Source organism: Pungitius pungitius, chromosome 6 (assembly GCF_949316345.1).
Source record: "Pungitius pungitius chromosome 6, fPunPun2.1, whole genome shotgun sequence".
Lineage (NCBI taxonomy): Eukaryota > Metazoa > Chordata > Actinopteri > Perciformes > Gasterosteidae > Pungitius > Pungitius pungitius.
In genome coordinates this window covers 19,011,438-19,025,639 of record NC_084905.1, presented here as the reverse complement: position 1 = coordinate 19,025,639, position 14,202 = coordinate 19,011,438, and the positions used below count along the sequence as shown (strand labels likewise).

At 52.6% G+C, this 14,202-nt stretch overlaps 1 protein-coding gene across 1 annotated transcript; it reads left to right on the top strand.

The window, feature by feature from the left end:
• Window positions 1–261: 261 nt before the first annotated feature.
• Window positions 262–13,834, top strand: ppm1h (protein phosphatase, Mg2+/Mn2+ dependent, 1H). The gene is made up of 10 exons (XM_037450462.2): window positions 262–639; window positions 4,002–4,167; window positions 5,533–5,889; window positions 9,032–9,144; window positions 9,229–9,313; window positions 9,440–9,558; window positions 11,559–11,622; window positions 12,149–12,256; window positions 12,418–12,569; window positions 12,772–13,834. The coding sequence occupies exons 1-10, from the start codon at window positions 383–385 to the stop codon at window positions 12,917–12,919; spliced, it is 1,569 nt and encodes a 522-aa protein (XP_037306359.2). The 5' UTR covers window positions 262–382; the 3' UTR covers window positions 12,920–13,834.
• Window positions 13,835–14,202: the final 368 nt, after the last annotated feature.

Sequence of the window (14,202 nt, the reverse complement as noted above, 5' to 3'; positions counted from 1 at the left end):
CATAGGCGCTGCACCTTTACCGGGGGGGAGGAGGAGGAAGAGGAGGAGGAAGAGAAGCTAATCGCCCCCTCCGGGGATTAGGCACCTTTGACCCGCAGCGCTGTCAACACTAAACCGCTCACTGAGACGCCGGAACCACCAAAACGGACCCCTCGCGCCGAGCGTCTTCTGTTTCCGCGTTCAACCGAGGAAGGGGAAGAGGAAGAGGAGAAGGGGGGGGGGGGGGGGAGAGGCACGCGCAGAGACTGAATCAGCCGCGAAGCTGCGTCGCCGTGCCGGGGATCAATCGAGCGAGAGGGGAGGAGGGGAGGAGGGGAGGGAGAGACTCTCCTCGCGCAATCGCATCGGCCGGACGCAGCAGCAGGAAGCAGCCGGAGGAAACATGCTCACGCGGGTGAAATCGGCGGTGACCAATTTCATGGGAGGTGTGATGGCCGGAGGCTCCAACGGGGAGCACCCGGGGGCCGGCGGAGGAGGCGGCGGCGGCGGCTCGGATCTGCCGCTGAAGTACCCGTACGGCAGAGCGGAGTTCCTGGGACTGTCGCCGGACGAGGTGGAGTGCTCTGCGGATCACATCGCGAGACCGATCCTCATCCCGAAGGAGACCCGGCGGCTGCCGTGGTCCACCGGCTACGCGGAGTGAGTTGACCCGCATGCGTCCATTTTCGCTCGCGAACAGCATCCCTTTCCTTTATTTTTTTTGTATTTTGGAAGTGAACGCGTTCCTCTTCCCCCCCCCCCCCCCGGAACCTCGTCTCCGCGTAAACCAGACGCTTTTGTTTGTTTGTCTGTTGCTATTCTCGTTATTCTGGCCGGATTTAGATGAAGCAGAAATAGGTCAAGGTGAAGAATCTGGCCTCCCAAGGATGAACATCCGTTTTCCTGGAGGACGTGAACACACCTCCGCCAAGCAGACACGGTCCCCAGAATCCACAGAGGAGGCTTCTATTTGTGTAGAAATGATGCACCTGCAGCTTACTGTTCTTTTAACACGACGAGACAGGGCCGGGTCTAGCCAGGGCCAAGAGGGGGCCTGGCCCCCCTCAAATAAATGTTGTGCCCCCTCAAACTAAATCTACTAAGCACATAAACTAAAGCACAATGCCCCCTCAAGATTTGTGTCTGCCCCCTCATACATGCCTGTCTAGACCCGGCCCTGCAACGAGATGACACATTTAATCATGAACACCAAATACAGGGTTTTATTTTGGAACCTGTATCCATGTTTGAGGCTGGTCAAAGAAAGCTCTCACTAACCCTTAAAGCTAAAAGTCCTCCTCCTCCTTAACACCTGGGACCAGAACCACGCCAGTACCTGAGGTCATCTGTTTACTTTTGATATCACAGAGGCAAAGTTAAACAGCCGCTTATCTCTGGACACATTTTGTCTCGTTTTCACACCGATATGATGGAGCTCCTGATTCCTGAATTTTAAAGACGACGTGCAAGTGATGGTGGTGTTGATGGCCTTTCTATCGATTTTGAACTTCTGCTTAATTGACAGTTTCAGTAAAATGTCCATCTGTTTCTTCTCTTCCTGAGGAGACCCTTGGAGATGGTATGATTGTCATACAAGCTGTGCTTATTTTTGTGCTAATCTGCCATGAATAATTTTTAATCTCAAGACAAGGGAAGAACGGCAACCATCACCCACTCCTCTGTTGAAAAGTAGGTTGCATAATTTAAGTTGAAACGATAATCCCGATTCTTTTTTTTTTTCTCCAATAATTTAATAATAGCATTTTGATTAATAAGGATGGTTAGTTTATGAATTGAAACAGAAGCCTTGTTCTTATACCCGGGTATATGTTTCCAACTCGAATCCCCTTCGAGGTCATCCCAGCTCCCCGTGGAGCCCGGGGGGGGCGGTGGGCGGGGGGGGGTGCGTAGGTTGATGAGGAGAACTCTGATCCTCCCGATTCTCCCCCAGCGGGTGCACTGTCATGTCCAGTGAGAGCGATGCTTCCGATGGATTGGTGGGTGTTGTTTCTGCATGCCTTAACACGCCCCCCCCCCCCCCCCCCCCCCGTCCCCTTGAGGCTGATGTCTTCGGGCGCGCTCTCACCAGGAAGTCGGTCTTGGAGGGGTCGGCCCACGCTGCCGGAATGTCAGTTTGGGAGAGAGAGGTAAAAGGCCAAGTCCCAGGCAACGCAGCGTAATAAGGTCAGTGTTTGTAAAGCTACTCGCTTGCATCACCACAAACTCCTCGGGGGGGGGGGGGGGGCAGTGAAATTATAAGGTGATTGAGACATCACTCTGAGGGGAATGGACTACGTCGATTCAACTGAGTGGAGCCGAAGCGTTTCCCACCCTGTGGACCCGGGGACCAACCCGAGTCCGATCCATACCTGATCAATGGCAGTCTGTGACGTTTTAGGTCTGCAGGTCAGCAGTCTTGGGTTCAGGCCTTCCGGTCTAGAAGAAGCGTTAAGAAGGAAAGACGTTGAGCAGGAGGCGTGTGAATCAATCAACAAACATGCACCTCCTTTTTTCTGGTGGCTCCCGGGCTTCCTTCAGTCTTTTCTGATATTGTTGCCTGTAAAGGAAGATTAATGAAGTCAACGTGACCACTCGGCGCTGTGGGGAGGAAGCACATGAGCACCACTTTTCTATATACAATGCCCCCCCCCCCTCCCTGTTGAATCACATGATGCAGCACACGTTCTCGTGTTGTTTCTCCGAGGCAGAGACTAAATAATGCCGCTCCACTTCAGTGCTTTGCTTCACCTGAAGCTTCATTTTGATGAAGTCGTTGTGCACTTCGGGATCATTGTTAAGCTCAAATGGTTTGCAAAACATTTTATTCAACAAAAGTGTTGAATGATGTTGTCTGACAAAGCGTTTTTAGTGTCACTGAATAATAAGGAAAATACTCCCAAAAAGTAGTTCACGGCCCCCGACAGAGTAATTAAGGTCATGCCATTCCCTCAAAGGGGAGGAAGTGAACTGAAGTAACCGAATGGGCCTCAGGCGTCTCACAGATGAGAGGACCCCCCCCCGCTGGGCTCTGGCGCGGCGGTGCCTGAGCCTCCAGTTGTCACGTGAAGTTGGGGGGGAAAAGAGTTGAAGACGTTAACTACACGTCACACGCTGCCCATGTCCCAGAGCGTAACCTCGTTTTATAGTGAGTGAGTTCGAGAGCTGGAAGGAAGCTGGTACTCATTTAAGAATCCAAAACTTCATACTAACATTGGCACCTTTTGAAAGCAAAATAGGAGCGAAATTTGCTTTTAGAGTCACTGGACGCGTTCTTTTTCAAGAACATTCCCACATTGAGGAAATAACTTAACTTACTTATTTTGCCTTGATATTTCATTTAGATCCAGATGTCCAGATTAATTTGCATTAAACAAACAAGAAAACAAATGGTGAATGGATCCCTCTGTACGTGGCTGCAGGCGCTACCAGCTCCTGCTCATTATTATTATTATTATTTTTAACATGTATGTCAATAAGGCAAACGAGGTCTTATAAGTGCTATTATTAGAAAGTGGCAAACGGCCCACTGTGCAAGACTCCAATTAGAATCAACGGTGCTGACTGGACGTCAACATCCTGTCGGCTTTTACGGCTTTTACCCCCCCCCCCCCCCCACCCCAACTCACCCCCCCCCCCCCCCAGGGAAGGAATCATTACTGCCTCTCATTTCACCGTTTATTGGATTCAGCTGTTTTTAACGACGAGTGAAAAAAAAAAAAAAAAAGGCACACGTGTTGAACACAAACACACGTGTAGGTTTCACATGTTGTCCTCGCGTGACCCTTGAAATGATTTTGACTGGATGAAATCGTTGGGAAAAGGTCGTCCCTCCATCTTCTCCTCGGTTGGATCGAATGCGCTTCAACTGTAATTTGTCAGGTGGTTCTATGGTGGTTTTCGGTATTTGTCTCGCACAAACAATTGCTCGGCTCAGTCATGTGACCGAGGCATTGTGTCCCGTTAAAGTAACCCGAGGCTTGATTCTTTCCCCCCCCCCCCCCTTTTTTTTTTTTTACATTTAGGGTGATCAATGCGGGTAAAAGCACGTTGAACGAGGACCAGGCCTGCTGCGAGGTGCTGGTGGTCAAGAGGAGACCCGCGGGAAGCTGCGCGTACAACCAGACCGCCACGGCCCGCAGGAGGTCGTCCCTGCCCAACGGGGAGGGCTCGGGCCAGCGGGACGACGCGGTGAGTCGTCCCTCTACGCGCACGCCGCCACCCCCCCACCCCCCCCCCCAGAAAGCTTATCTGGTTAATTAAATACGCCCACTCACGCTAATTCACCGACTGCACGGCCACGATCGCAGCTACGCCTTGGAGCGGAGTCCACGCGGTGCATGTCCCTCACAGCGGGTCCATGTCCCTCAAAGAGAGTCCATGTCCCTCACAGCGGGTCCATGTCCCTCAAAGAGAGTCCATGTCCCTCACAGCGGGTGCATTGTCCCTCACAGCGGGTCCATGTCCCTCACAGCGGGTGCATTGTCCCTCACAGCGGGTCCATGTCCCTCACAGCGGGTCTATGTCCCGTCACAATTCAGTCACAGCAAACATGCACTAGATTCCCTGAGGAATGATACTTTACCCTAGAAAGATGTCTCTGCTTTAACGTTGTACGGCGCAATGACTGTCCACCGTTTTTGCAGCGAGGTCACGTTAACATGAACAAATGATCCATGATTTTGGGTCATTGAAAAATAAATAAGACAACAGAACTTCCATGAGAAGTTCTTAAGAATAAATAACAAATGCATATCCACCCTTTGCAAGTGTCAACTGTCAAACGTTAAATCCTGAGCCATCTCTTTGATAACAATTCATTCTTTAATGAGTGGGTGCAGTCCTCAGCGTGTGTCCTTCACACGCCGCAGCCCGCGCCGGCACATTCGCTCCCAGCGGCAAACCCCCGGGGGCCTCGAAAGTCACCCGACGGCACAACAAAGTAACACCGCTGCCCGGAATCTCTCCTCAGCCCGGGGGCGGCGACGGCGCCGCGTCACTCAGACCCAGCAAGAGCCTGCAGCAAGCTCACGCAAGTACCACCGCTGCGGCGGCACTAGACGTAGAGCCTTCGCAGTTCGTAGGCTCGCGTTGAGTTGGAACAAAGGAGACGCGACCTTTGTGACACAAAGCCGAGGCATCGGTCCCAGAGCGCACATTAAGCGTCACAGCAACCCGCCCACCCGTATTGCATACTAAATGTTGTGTGTTCCCTTACCTTTTTAGAGTGCTTACTAAAACTAGCCAGTGTATGTATCGTAATTGGGGCTGATGAGTCATTCATGGGGGGAGGGTAATGAAAAATACTAGTAGAGATGCTGATAACATCTGATTGGCTCGTATCTATTCCTGACTGTCAGAGCTGCTGTTTGAGACCCAGTCCCCATTCACAGGAGCCATGTGGCCAATGATTGTTTAACTGTCTGCATGGTTCCCTGTTTGTGACAACAAGGGCTGCAATTGGATCATTTTCAGCAGCAGAGGAGGTTCCTCCGTTTAAAAATAAATGGATTTCAGTCCCAGGTGACACTGCCACATGCTCTTATGCGTCTGCAGGACTGCTCGGAGAACCTGACCTTCCACTACTGGGCGCTGTTCGACGGCCACGCCGGCTCCGGGGCGGCCGTGGTGGCGGCCCGCCTCCTGCATCACCACGTGGCCATGCACCTGCAGGAGGTGATGGAGGTCTTCTGCGGTCCGGACGCGGCGCCCCCGACGTGCCTCGGGGAGGAGCCGGTCAACCACCACCTCGCGCCGACGTCCCAGCGCGCCCTCACCAGGGCGGCGTCCCTGCGCGGCGCCGCGGGGGCCCCCGGCTCGCCCGGCGCCCCGCCGGCGCGCTTCTTCAGCGAGAAGAAGGTCTCGCGCGAGAGCCTGGTGGTCGGAGCCATCGAGAACGCTTTCAAAGACATGGTAAGAGGCCGGCAGCCTGCACAGCGAGTCCCAGAAGACCCTCCGCTTTCATTCCTCGCTTCATGTGTATTCGGGGGGGGGAAAAAGGGGGGGGGGGGGCAAAGCCGGCCTTTTGCTTTTTCCAGCTGCCTTGCTTTGGAAGCAACGATGGAAAAAACACACAAATCTGTAGGGATTAACTCCAAGTGTCAATTCCTCTACACCCACACGAAATAACACCTATATAATATAATTCTTTAACCCAGTAAAGTGACACTTCAAACAGAATCTATATTTTGAGCTTTAAAGGAGCAAGATCCAAAATGACCTTACATTGACACTGATGAGCTCGTTCCACCATCTGGGAGCAGGACAGCAAAGAGTCTCGATCTCGCCGAGTGCTTTTCTCTCAGAGAGGGAGGAACAAGCAGCTTGATGCAGAGCGGAGTGTGTGGGTTGGGATGGAGGGTTTGACCATGTCCTGTCTGTAGACCGGACCCGATCCCTTCACAGCATGGTACGTGAGTACCAATGTCTTGAACTGGATGCGGGCAGCCACTGGTAACCAATGAAGAGAACGGAGGAGTGGAGTAGTGTGGAGAATTTTAGGGAAGGTTGAAGACCAGTCGAGCTGCTGCATTCTGGATGAGCTGCAGAGGCCGAATGGCGGCAGCAGGGAGACCTGCCAGGAGACAGTTACAACTCTCACCGTGTCAAAGATGCAAACGTCTTTAGCTTCTCCCTCCAATTGAGATGATGGCGATGCAAAGATTTTTCTACCTGGAATGGAGTCTCTTAGTGCTCTTAGAAACCGGTGAAACCAGACAGATCCTCCAGTAACCCACGACCAAGGTCAACACTGCACTTAGTGCTTTGAACGTTGTGAGGTTAAATTAGATCTGGACAGATGGCCGTGCGGCTCAATCGATGCAGAAAACGCAATTAAACTGTGACTCTGTGTGTTTCCACCCCTCTGCCACCAGGTGGCAGTGTGCCTTCACCTACTCCTGCCCACCAGCACGACCATAGAAGGGGAAATGGGGAGTGTTGGGGCAGTAATGGCCTGTCTAGGCGTAATTAATGGTTGTAAAAGGTATCTGTTGATTCATTTACTGGTCTATTGTGAATCAACGGTTAGTGATGATGGGATTTTGAGTGACTTGTAACTGTAAACTGCAGTTTGCTCAACGTCTCGCGTGAAAGGGCACGGCAGTAAATGTGCAGAATACGAATTCCTCCTGTTACTGACAGAAGGATCTCATCCGCCCACGACTCCTGCTACCTATCAGCAAACATGTGACGTCTGAGCCCGCCTCCCCCCCCCCCTCGTCCCTCACGGGCCTCTTCTGACCGCTCTGCCTCTCGTTCCCCTCGCCGTCCTCTCCTTTTTTTTTTCTTAAAGGGGAATCGCATCGGGGTTCTAGCGGCGTTCTCGGGGTTCGTAGGGAGATAAAAGCTGTGACTTCCAGTTGTTTTTTTTTGTCAGGGTCCCGCTGACTGTGATTGGAGCCCACAGGCGGTGATTGCATTTTTTGTGAAAATTGCAAATAAGTGGTTTACATGGTACACATCTCCACTTGGACTTTAGTTCTTTCCCGAGGCGACTCGCTGCATTCCTGTGGGCGAGGCCCGACGTGCACGGGGGGGGGGGGGGGGGGGGGGCGATAACTGAAGGTCGGCGACGGCGCTCGGCGGGCCCGTCGGGGGCGACGGCGGCGCGTGGCTCAGAAAGCGGAGGCTGTGGACGGGCCCGTTTTCAGAGGGGAGGGGATTTCAGCGACCTTACAGGGTGGTTCTTTAAACTTGCTGAGATGTATCAAATTCAGAATTATTGCAAATAATATGTGTCTTATTATGTTCTATATTAAAGGAGCATTAGCTGAGGAATTCACCCAAAGGTCCTTGTGGCCCTCAAACCTAAGGGCCACATAGTTTAGTAATCAGTGGAAATGATTGATTCAGTTCATTACCCTTAGCAGAGCTCTCCCTCTGGTTTCAATGCCTTTTGGCTTTAATAGTCTCTCCCAGAAAACAAAATAACATTTGTACTAGTCAAGCACAACTCTTTTGGTAGTTTCTAAAAGTACCGACTACCCAAATAAAATGAAAAGTGTAAATGTTTATGCAAAACTGACTTTGCTGCTAAAATGTCACACACGGGATGAAATGTATGGCTCGCTATGGATTCATAAGGACACACACACACACACACACACACACATTCCTCCACACTCCTTCATGCCCCCCCTCACTGTGGAGAAACGTGCACCAGGGTAACAGCGCTGTGCTCTCGTGTTTGTTCTGTAACTGGACAGGAACACACACACACACACACACACACACACACACACACGCCTACAAGGTCGATGGCTCGCGATTCCGCCTCCTCCCACAGATAATTCCTTTGTGTGCGCACACGTGCACGACCCTCTACACGCGCGTGAAGTCACACACACACATCTGTCTTTCTGCACACACTCTCTGTCACAGAAACACACACACGTTTGTGATGTGTTGGAGGTCATCTGTAGCGGAGGAGTGAGCGACGTGCTTTAGTCGGGCTGGAGAAGGCCCTGCTGCAAATGTGTTGATTGGAGGAGGAGGAGGAGGAGGGGTCAGGAGGAGGAAGGGGGCAGAGGGGGTCATGCATCTTTTTGGGGGATTTCCTCCTGCTTCTGTTTCACCTTTAAAGGCCCCTCTGGAGCGGTTAGCATCAACAGCTGCCACGCAGAGCATTAAAGGGTGAACCCGGCTGGGTTCACATTTAAGTTTAAGCGCGTTGATCAATCCTCCCGACAGGTTGATTAGTAGTTTAATCAATACCGTCTCTTTTTGGCTCAATCAGCAGCAAATTAGTCCGGGCGTAATTAAGCGGCGCAACGACCAGCGGCCGCTCCGAACTTTCTCCGCAGTCCCTTCTCTTGGTTCCCATTCCACTTGATTACTCCTTGACTTGAGACACTGTTGATGAATGAATTCATTACGGCGCTGTAATTAACAACAGCGTCACGTCGGGTTTTAAGTCGTTTTTTGGGTTTTTTTTTCCCCAAGTTGCTCAGAGGTTTTTAATGGAAACGTGACTTTGTGCAGCGGACGGGTTCATTGGGCTCATGCGCTCCGTTTTGTGCGTTGTGTGTGTCTGTGTGTGTGTGTGTGTGTTCAGGACGCGCAGATCGAGAAGGACAAGGCGGTCTACAACGTGTCGGGCGGCTGCACGGCTCTGGTGGCCCTCTGTCTGCTCGGGAAGCTGTACGTCGGGAACGCCGGAGACAGCAGGTGAGACTACCCGGTGCCCGGGAGGGGGGGAAGGGGGGGGGAAAACGTGAGGTCTGTTGTCACGGCCGCTCCTCTCCTTTTCAGAGCCGTCATCATCCGGGCCGGCGAGGTCCTCCCCATGTCGGCAGAGTTCACGCCGGAGTCCGAGAGACAGCGACTGCAGTTCCTGGTGAGACGGAACCTCCCTTCCACTCGTTTTACAGCTTAATAGAACCCCCCGCCCCCCCCCCCCCCCACCCCGTCCTCCCCTGGGTGTGTCAACCTTCTTTTTTTTTTTTTTCCTCCGCGTCTGAAGGCCTACATGCAGCCCCACCTGCTGGGGAACGAGTTCACGCATCTGGAATTCCCGAGGAGGGTCCAGCGAAAGGAGGTGGGGAAGAGGATGCTGTACCGGGACTTCACCATGTCGGGGTGGTGAGTGTCTGAAGAGCCGACCTCAAATTTTTGACCTCGAGTCGCCTGGGTCTTAAAATCAGCGCGGTGTCCGTCCGGGCGGGGCGGGGCGGCCCAGATGTGCGTGGCGGTGACATCATCGGGTCGTCCCGCATAGGCCCAGTCCAGTTTCTCTGCAGCGTTCTTTCTGGTTCTCCCAAAGGCGTCGATGATCCGGGCCAACGCTCTGATGAAGGCATACGGGTCTGAAGCCCTCTCTGTCTCTCCTCTCCCCCCCCCCCTCCCCCCTCTCTCCCCTCCCCCTCCCCCCTCTCTCCCCTCGGGCCAGTTGGACGCTTCCGCGGCGCCGCGCGGGCCAGGTCCGAGGGCGGTGATGTATGCGAGGAGCTGGTTGGACCCGGTCCAAGCACCACGGCTACGCAAGCTGGGCGGGGGGGACGAGGGTGGGCGGGAGGCAAAAGCTGCTTTAGAGACGGAGAGAAATGGAAGCTGCAAAGATGAAGACAAAGGAGGGGGGCAGGGGGGGGGTTTAGTTATCATAAATAGAAGTTCAAGCTGTCCCACTAGGGTGAGCGTTGGCCCGATCCTCCCCCCTCGTCCCCCCTCCTTCTCCCACCGTGCTTTCACACCGACGTGACTCATGCAATCGGGGGGGTCACTGTCGTTAACGGGGGCCTCGCGTCGCTCCTGAAGGCACCGCTCAAACAAAAAGCCCCAACAAGGTTGGCCAAAACGTGTTTTTTCCTTCGAGCCCGGCTGTTACTTTGTTGGACTCATCCGTCGCCCCCCCCCGCAATGTCACCTCAAAGTGTGTGTGTGTGTGTATGTGTGTGTGTCTGAGCGCACACTGCTAATGTTTCTCTGGCACGGGCCCTCGGGGGCCGAGCGGAGAGGTGAAGTCACTCCGCTCCTCCCTGTCTCTCGTCACCTCTCGCACACCCCTCCCCTCCCCCACACCCCCCCCTCTCGTCTTAAAGGTGGAAAAAGACCTGCGTTGTTTTTTTTTCCGCACTTTGAACGGGGCAAACATCGGGGAGGGTCTCCGATGGCGGCGATACTCCTCGCTCTGCACGCTGTTGGGGAAAAAGTGCTGAGTGCAGCATCATGGCGCCCCCCCCCCCCCCTCCCTTCCCAAGGTGGAAACATATGGTCTCTCTGAGTGGAACCAGCGGTAAAGTTAAAAAAAAAAAAAAAGCATCCAAAGTCGCTGCTAATCTGCTCCACAGCAGCTGAAATGCATTGGATGAGGTGCAGGGGGGCGGGTTCCAAATCACACGCTATGTCTCTTTGAATCGGCTCCTCACACCAGAAAGCTGCCGTTTCTTTATTTCTTTCACGTGAAAAGCATCACGAATCAACTTCAGAGCATTCGTGTGACAATTTTTACCTTTATTTCCTCTAGTAGGAAATAATGAATCCTATTTTTTTTTTTTTTTTCTTCAAAATGTTATTTGATCCAGCTGAGGAAGACAGATTTTTCTAGTCTGAATGGAAAACTTTGTGCTGGCAGCTCTTTTGGAAATTGGCTCAAATTCTCAATGTTTCTTGTACTTTATGGTAACACAGCTGCTCCTCTGAAATAAAGCGCAGTGCTGCCTTTCTTTAACTTATGGAGTTATCTGGAGTTAGTGCATCTTAATTAAGAGCTGGCATGAATACCTGCATTATTACCCGGTCCCCTTTCCTCGGGTGGAGGACTGTGCACGTGGAGGCTCTTGCATCATTTAGCTGCTTTACATCAGAAACCCATCAGAAACACGTCTCATACATGCGCAAACGTGTCGCTTTTTTTTTTTTTTGTCACTAGGGAGACTTTTACGAGATGGTTTTTAAAAAAAACGATGCAAAAATATGCTACGGCTCTGTGTGACGTCTGAGTGGATTTAAGCCAATTCGATTTTCCTTCCCAGCACACTCCTGTTGCTCCGTGCCAGTCGGCGAGGGGGGTCGGAGGGGGGGGGGGGGGTCCTTGCAATGTGTCTCCGGGGCACGCTTCAAAGTGTCCTCTCTTCTGTGTGCAGGGCGTACAAAACCATCGAGGACGACGACCTAAAGTTCCCCTTGATCTACGGCGAAGGGAAGAAGGTAAGGAGGGATGAAAGGGAGACGAGGAGGCCACATCTGTTCATTCAGCGGAGTGCCACGACCCTCCGACCTGCGGGAGAGAACCGCGTCGGGGTTTTGAGGCTGAGGGAACACTAGAGCGCTTCAAAGCCCGGGCGCGCCCCCCCCCCCCCGATCATCTCATCTCACGAGCCGCACAGCAGATTTTAATTAGCCCAGTTTCCGCGGCCCGTTTGCCGGCAGCCTTTGTGTTAAGGGCGGCGCAGACAGTGGGAAATCGAAAAAAAGGAGATCCGCACACAAATGAGCTTCTGAGGGGGGGGGGGGGGGTAGACGATGGCCAGGAACTCCCAGAACTGTAAAACGCTGACGACGAGTGTTCAACGCATCCAGATAACGAGTCCCGCTAGAAGCCGCCTGCGTCGCGTGCTGCAGGTGATTCTTTGGCTCACGGAAGGTTCCCTGGAGCCCTTTTGCTATGTTAATGAACTTTATTCTTAGCTTCACACCACCACCCCCCCCCCCCCGTGCGTGTGGTCTCTTGCAGGCGCGTGTGTTGGCGACCATCGGGGTCACCAGAGGTCTGGGGGACCACAACCTTAAAGTGCACGACTCCAACATCTACATCAAGCCCTTCTTGTCCTGCTGCCCAGAGGTAGGAGGGAATGTTGTGCTTTTGTTGCGTTGTGTTAAAAAAAAACTACTGCTCTCTTTCTTGTTCTTCCCATTGTGCCAACTTTGCGACTCCTTTATCAGAAATTTCATGTAACGTATCCAAATGATCTCCTCTCTCCCCCCTCCTTCCTTCTCCCGCAGGTCAAAGTCTACCCGTTGGCGCAGTGCGAGCATGGAGCCGATGACGTTCTGGTGCTGGGGACCGACGGCCTGTGGGACGTGCTCTCCAACCAGGAAGTGGCTGAAGCGGTCACTGGTTTCCTGGCAAACTGCGACACGGACGACCCGCACAGGCGCGTTCGCTCACCTCACAGCAGCAGGGGGGCTTGGGGGGGGGACACAACAAACATTTAGATAAGCGACCGGCTCTAATGCCGAGGAGAAGTTCTCCACCCGTCTTCCTGCTTAATGAAATACTCTGCTAATCAGACTTGAGCATTCCCCCCCACACGCCGTTGGCAGCGCCCTGACCGTTGGTCGCTGTTGTCGTGGCAGGTACACAATGGCGGCCCAGGACCTGGTGATGAGAGCGCGAGGGGTGCTGAAGGACCGGGGCTGGAGGATCTCCAACGACAGACTGGGCTCCGGGGACGACATCTCCGTCTACATCATCCCCCTCGTGCACGGCAACAAGCAGAACTAGCCCAGCGGCGCAAACGGGGACCTCTGCAATCCAGAGGACGCCACTGTGAGCCTTGATGCCTAGAAGGTTGAGAGCAGGATCGCAGTGACTAACTAACGCACAATATTTGTAAATGTGAAAATGTAAATACTCCAGTGTAAGACACTTGACGAGCCTGTACAGTGTAAAGAAAGCACACTAAAGACCTGACACACGTTCCCCCCCACATCTCCTCTGTCCCATGCAGAGCTTCTCAACCTGCCCAGTTGAGTCGTCTGCACAGGTAGATGTTGTGTCAGCAGCTTCCCTTCCCTCTCCCCCCCCCATGCTGCATATTTGTGTTGTTTTGCACGTATCGTTTCTGCAGTGGTCGATTAACCTTCTCGCTGAGGTAGAAGGAAACGACGCTGCACCGTCTACCTCGTCCTTCATTTCCTGTCGTTGTCACCGCGTCCTCCCTGAGAGCTTTTGGGCCGCGTCAGCACATCCAGTCACGATTTGCACCGGTACGATTTTAAAAAGGAAAAAAAAAAAGTGAGCTGTCAGGGTATATTGTACGAAATTAGTGTACATTATGCTCAAAAAGCCCGTCGTCATGCACTCATTGCTTGCTTTTTCTGTGTAGCAGTTGGATATATTTTCTTCTTATTACGTTATGAATATAAAGAGAATGGACCTGAGTTCTGAACATCAATCAATGAATGTTAGTTCAAGCTCATTTTAGTTTGTCTCAGCTTCAGCTGGTGAAAGATGCAGCAGAGCGACTTCATTCAAGTGTATAAATGTAAATAATGTTCTCAGTGGATCCCCTCATTTATTTGGCTGTAAGAGATGTACATTTGACTGAAACTAAGTACGGAATTCGCACCAAGGAACAGTGTAAAGAATTGTTTAAATGTTCACTTCTGCGCTCGATTAAAATGAGATTCATCTTTTTTTCAACGTTTCTCTGCCGTGTAATTGATAAAAATAAAAAAAAGTAAGGGCACTCATGCTGGTTAAACTGCTTGGATTTATTAAAATCCTGAATTATCAGATTCTAAAAAGGGGGGAGGGGGGGGGGGCAAACTGCCTTAGTCTCAAATTACTGTCAGACAATCCCCTGCGTGGAGTGAGCCCCCACCGCAAGGCGATGAAGGCTATCGGCTCTCTGAGCAGCCTGACTGGGAGGAGGAGGGAGGGGGGGGGGTACCGCTGGGGGGGGGCTGCTGCTGCTGCGAGGGGTGTAATTGGACACCAAGGCGCGCACACACACACTCACACGGTGATGAAAGACAGAGCATCTCTGGTGAACCGCTGGCTAG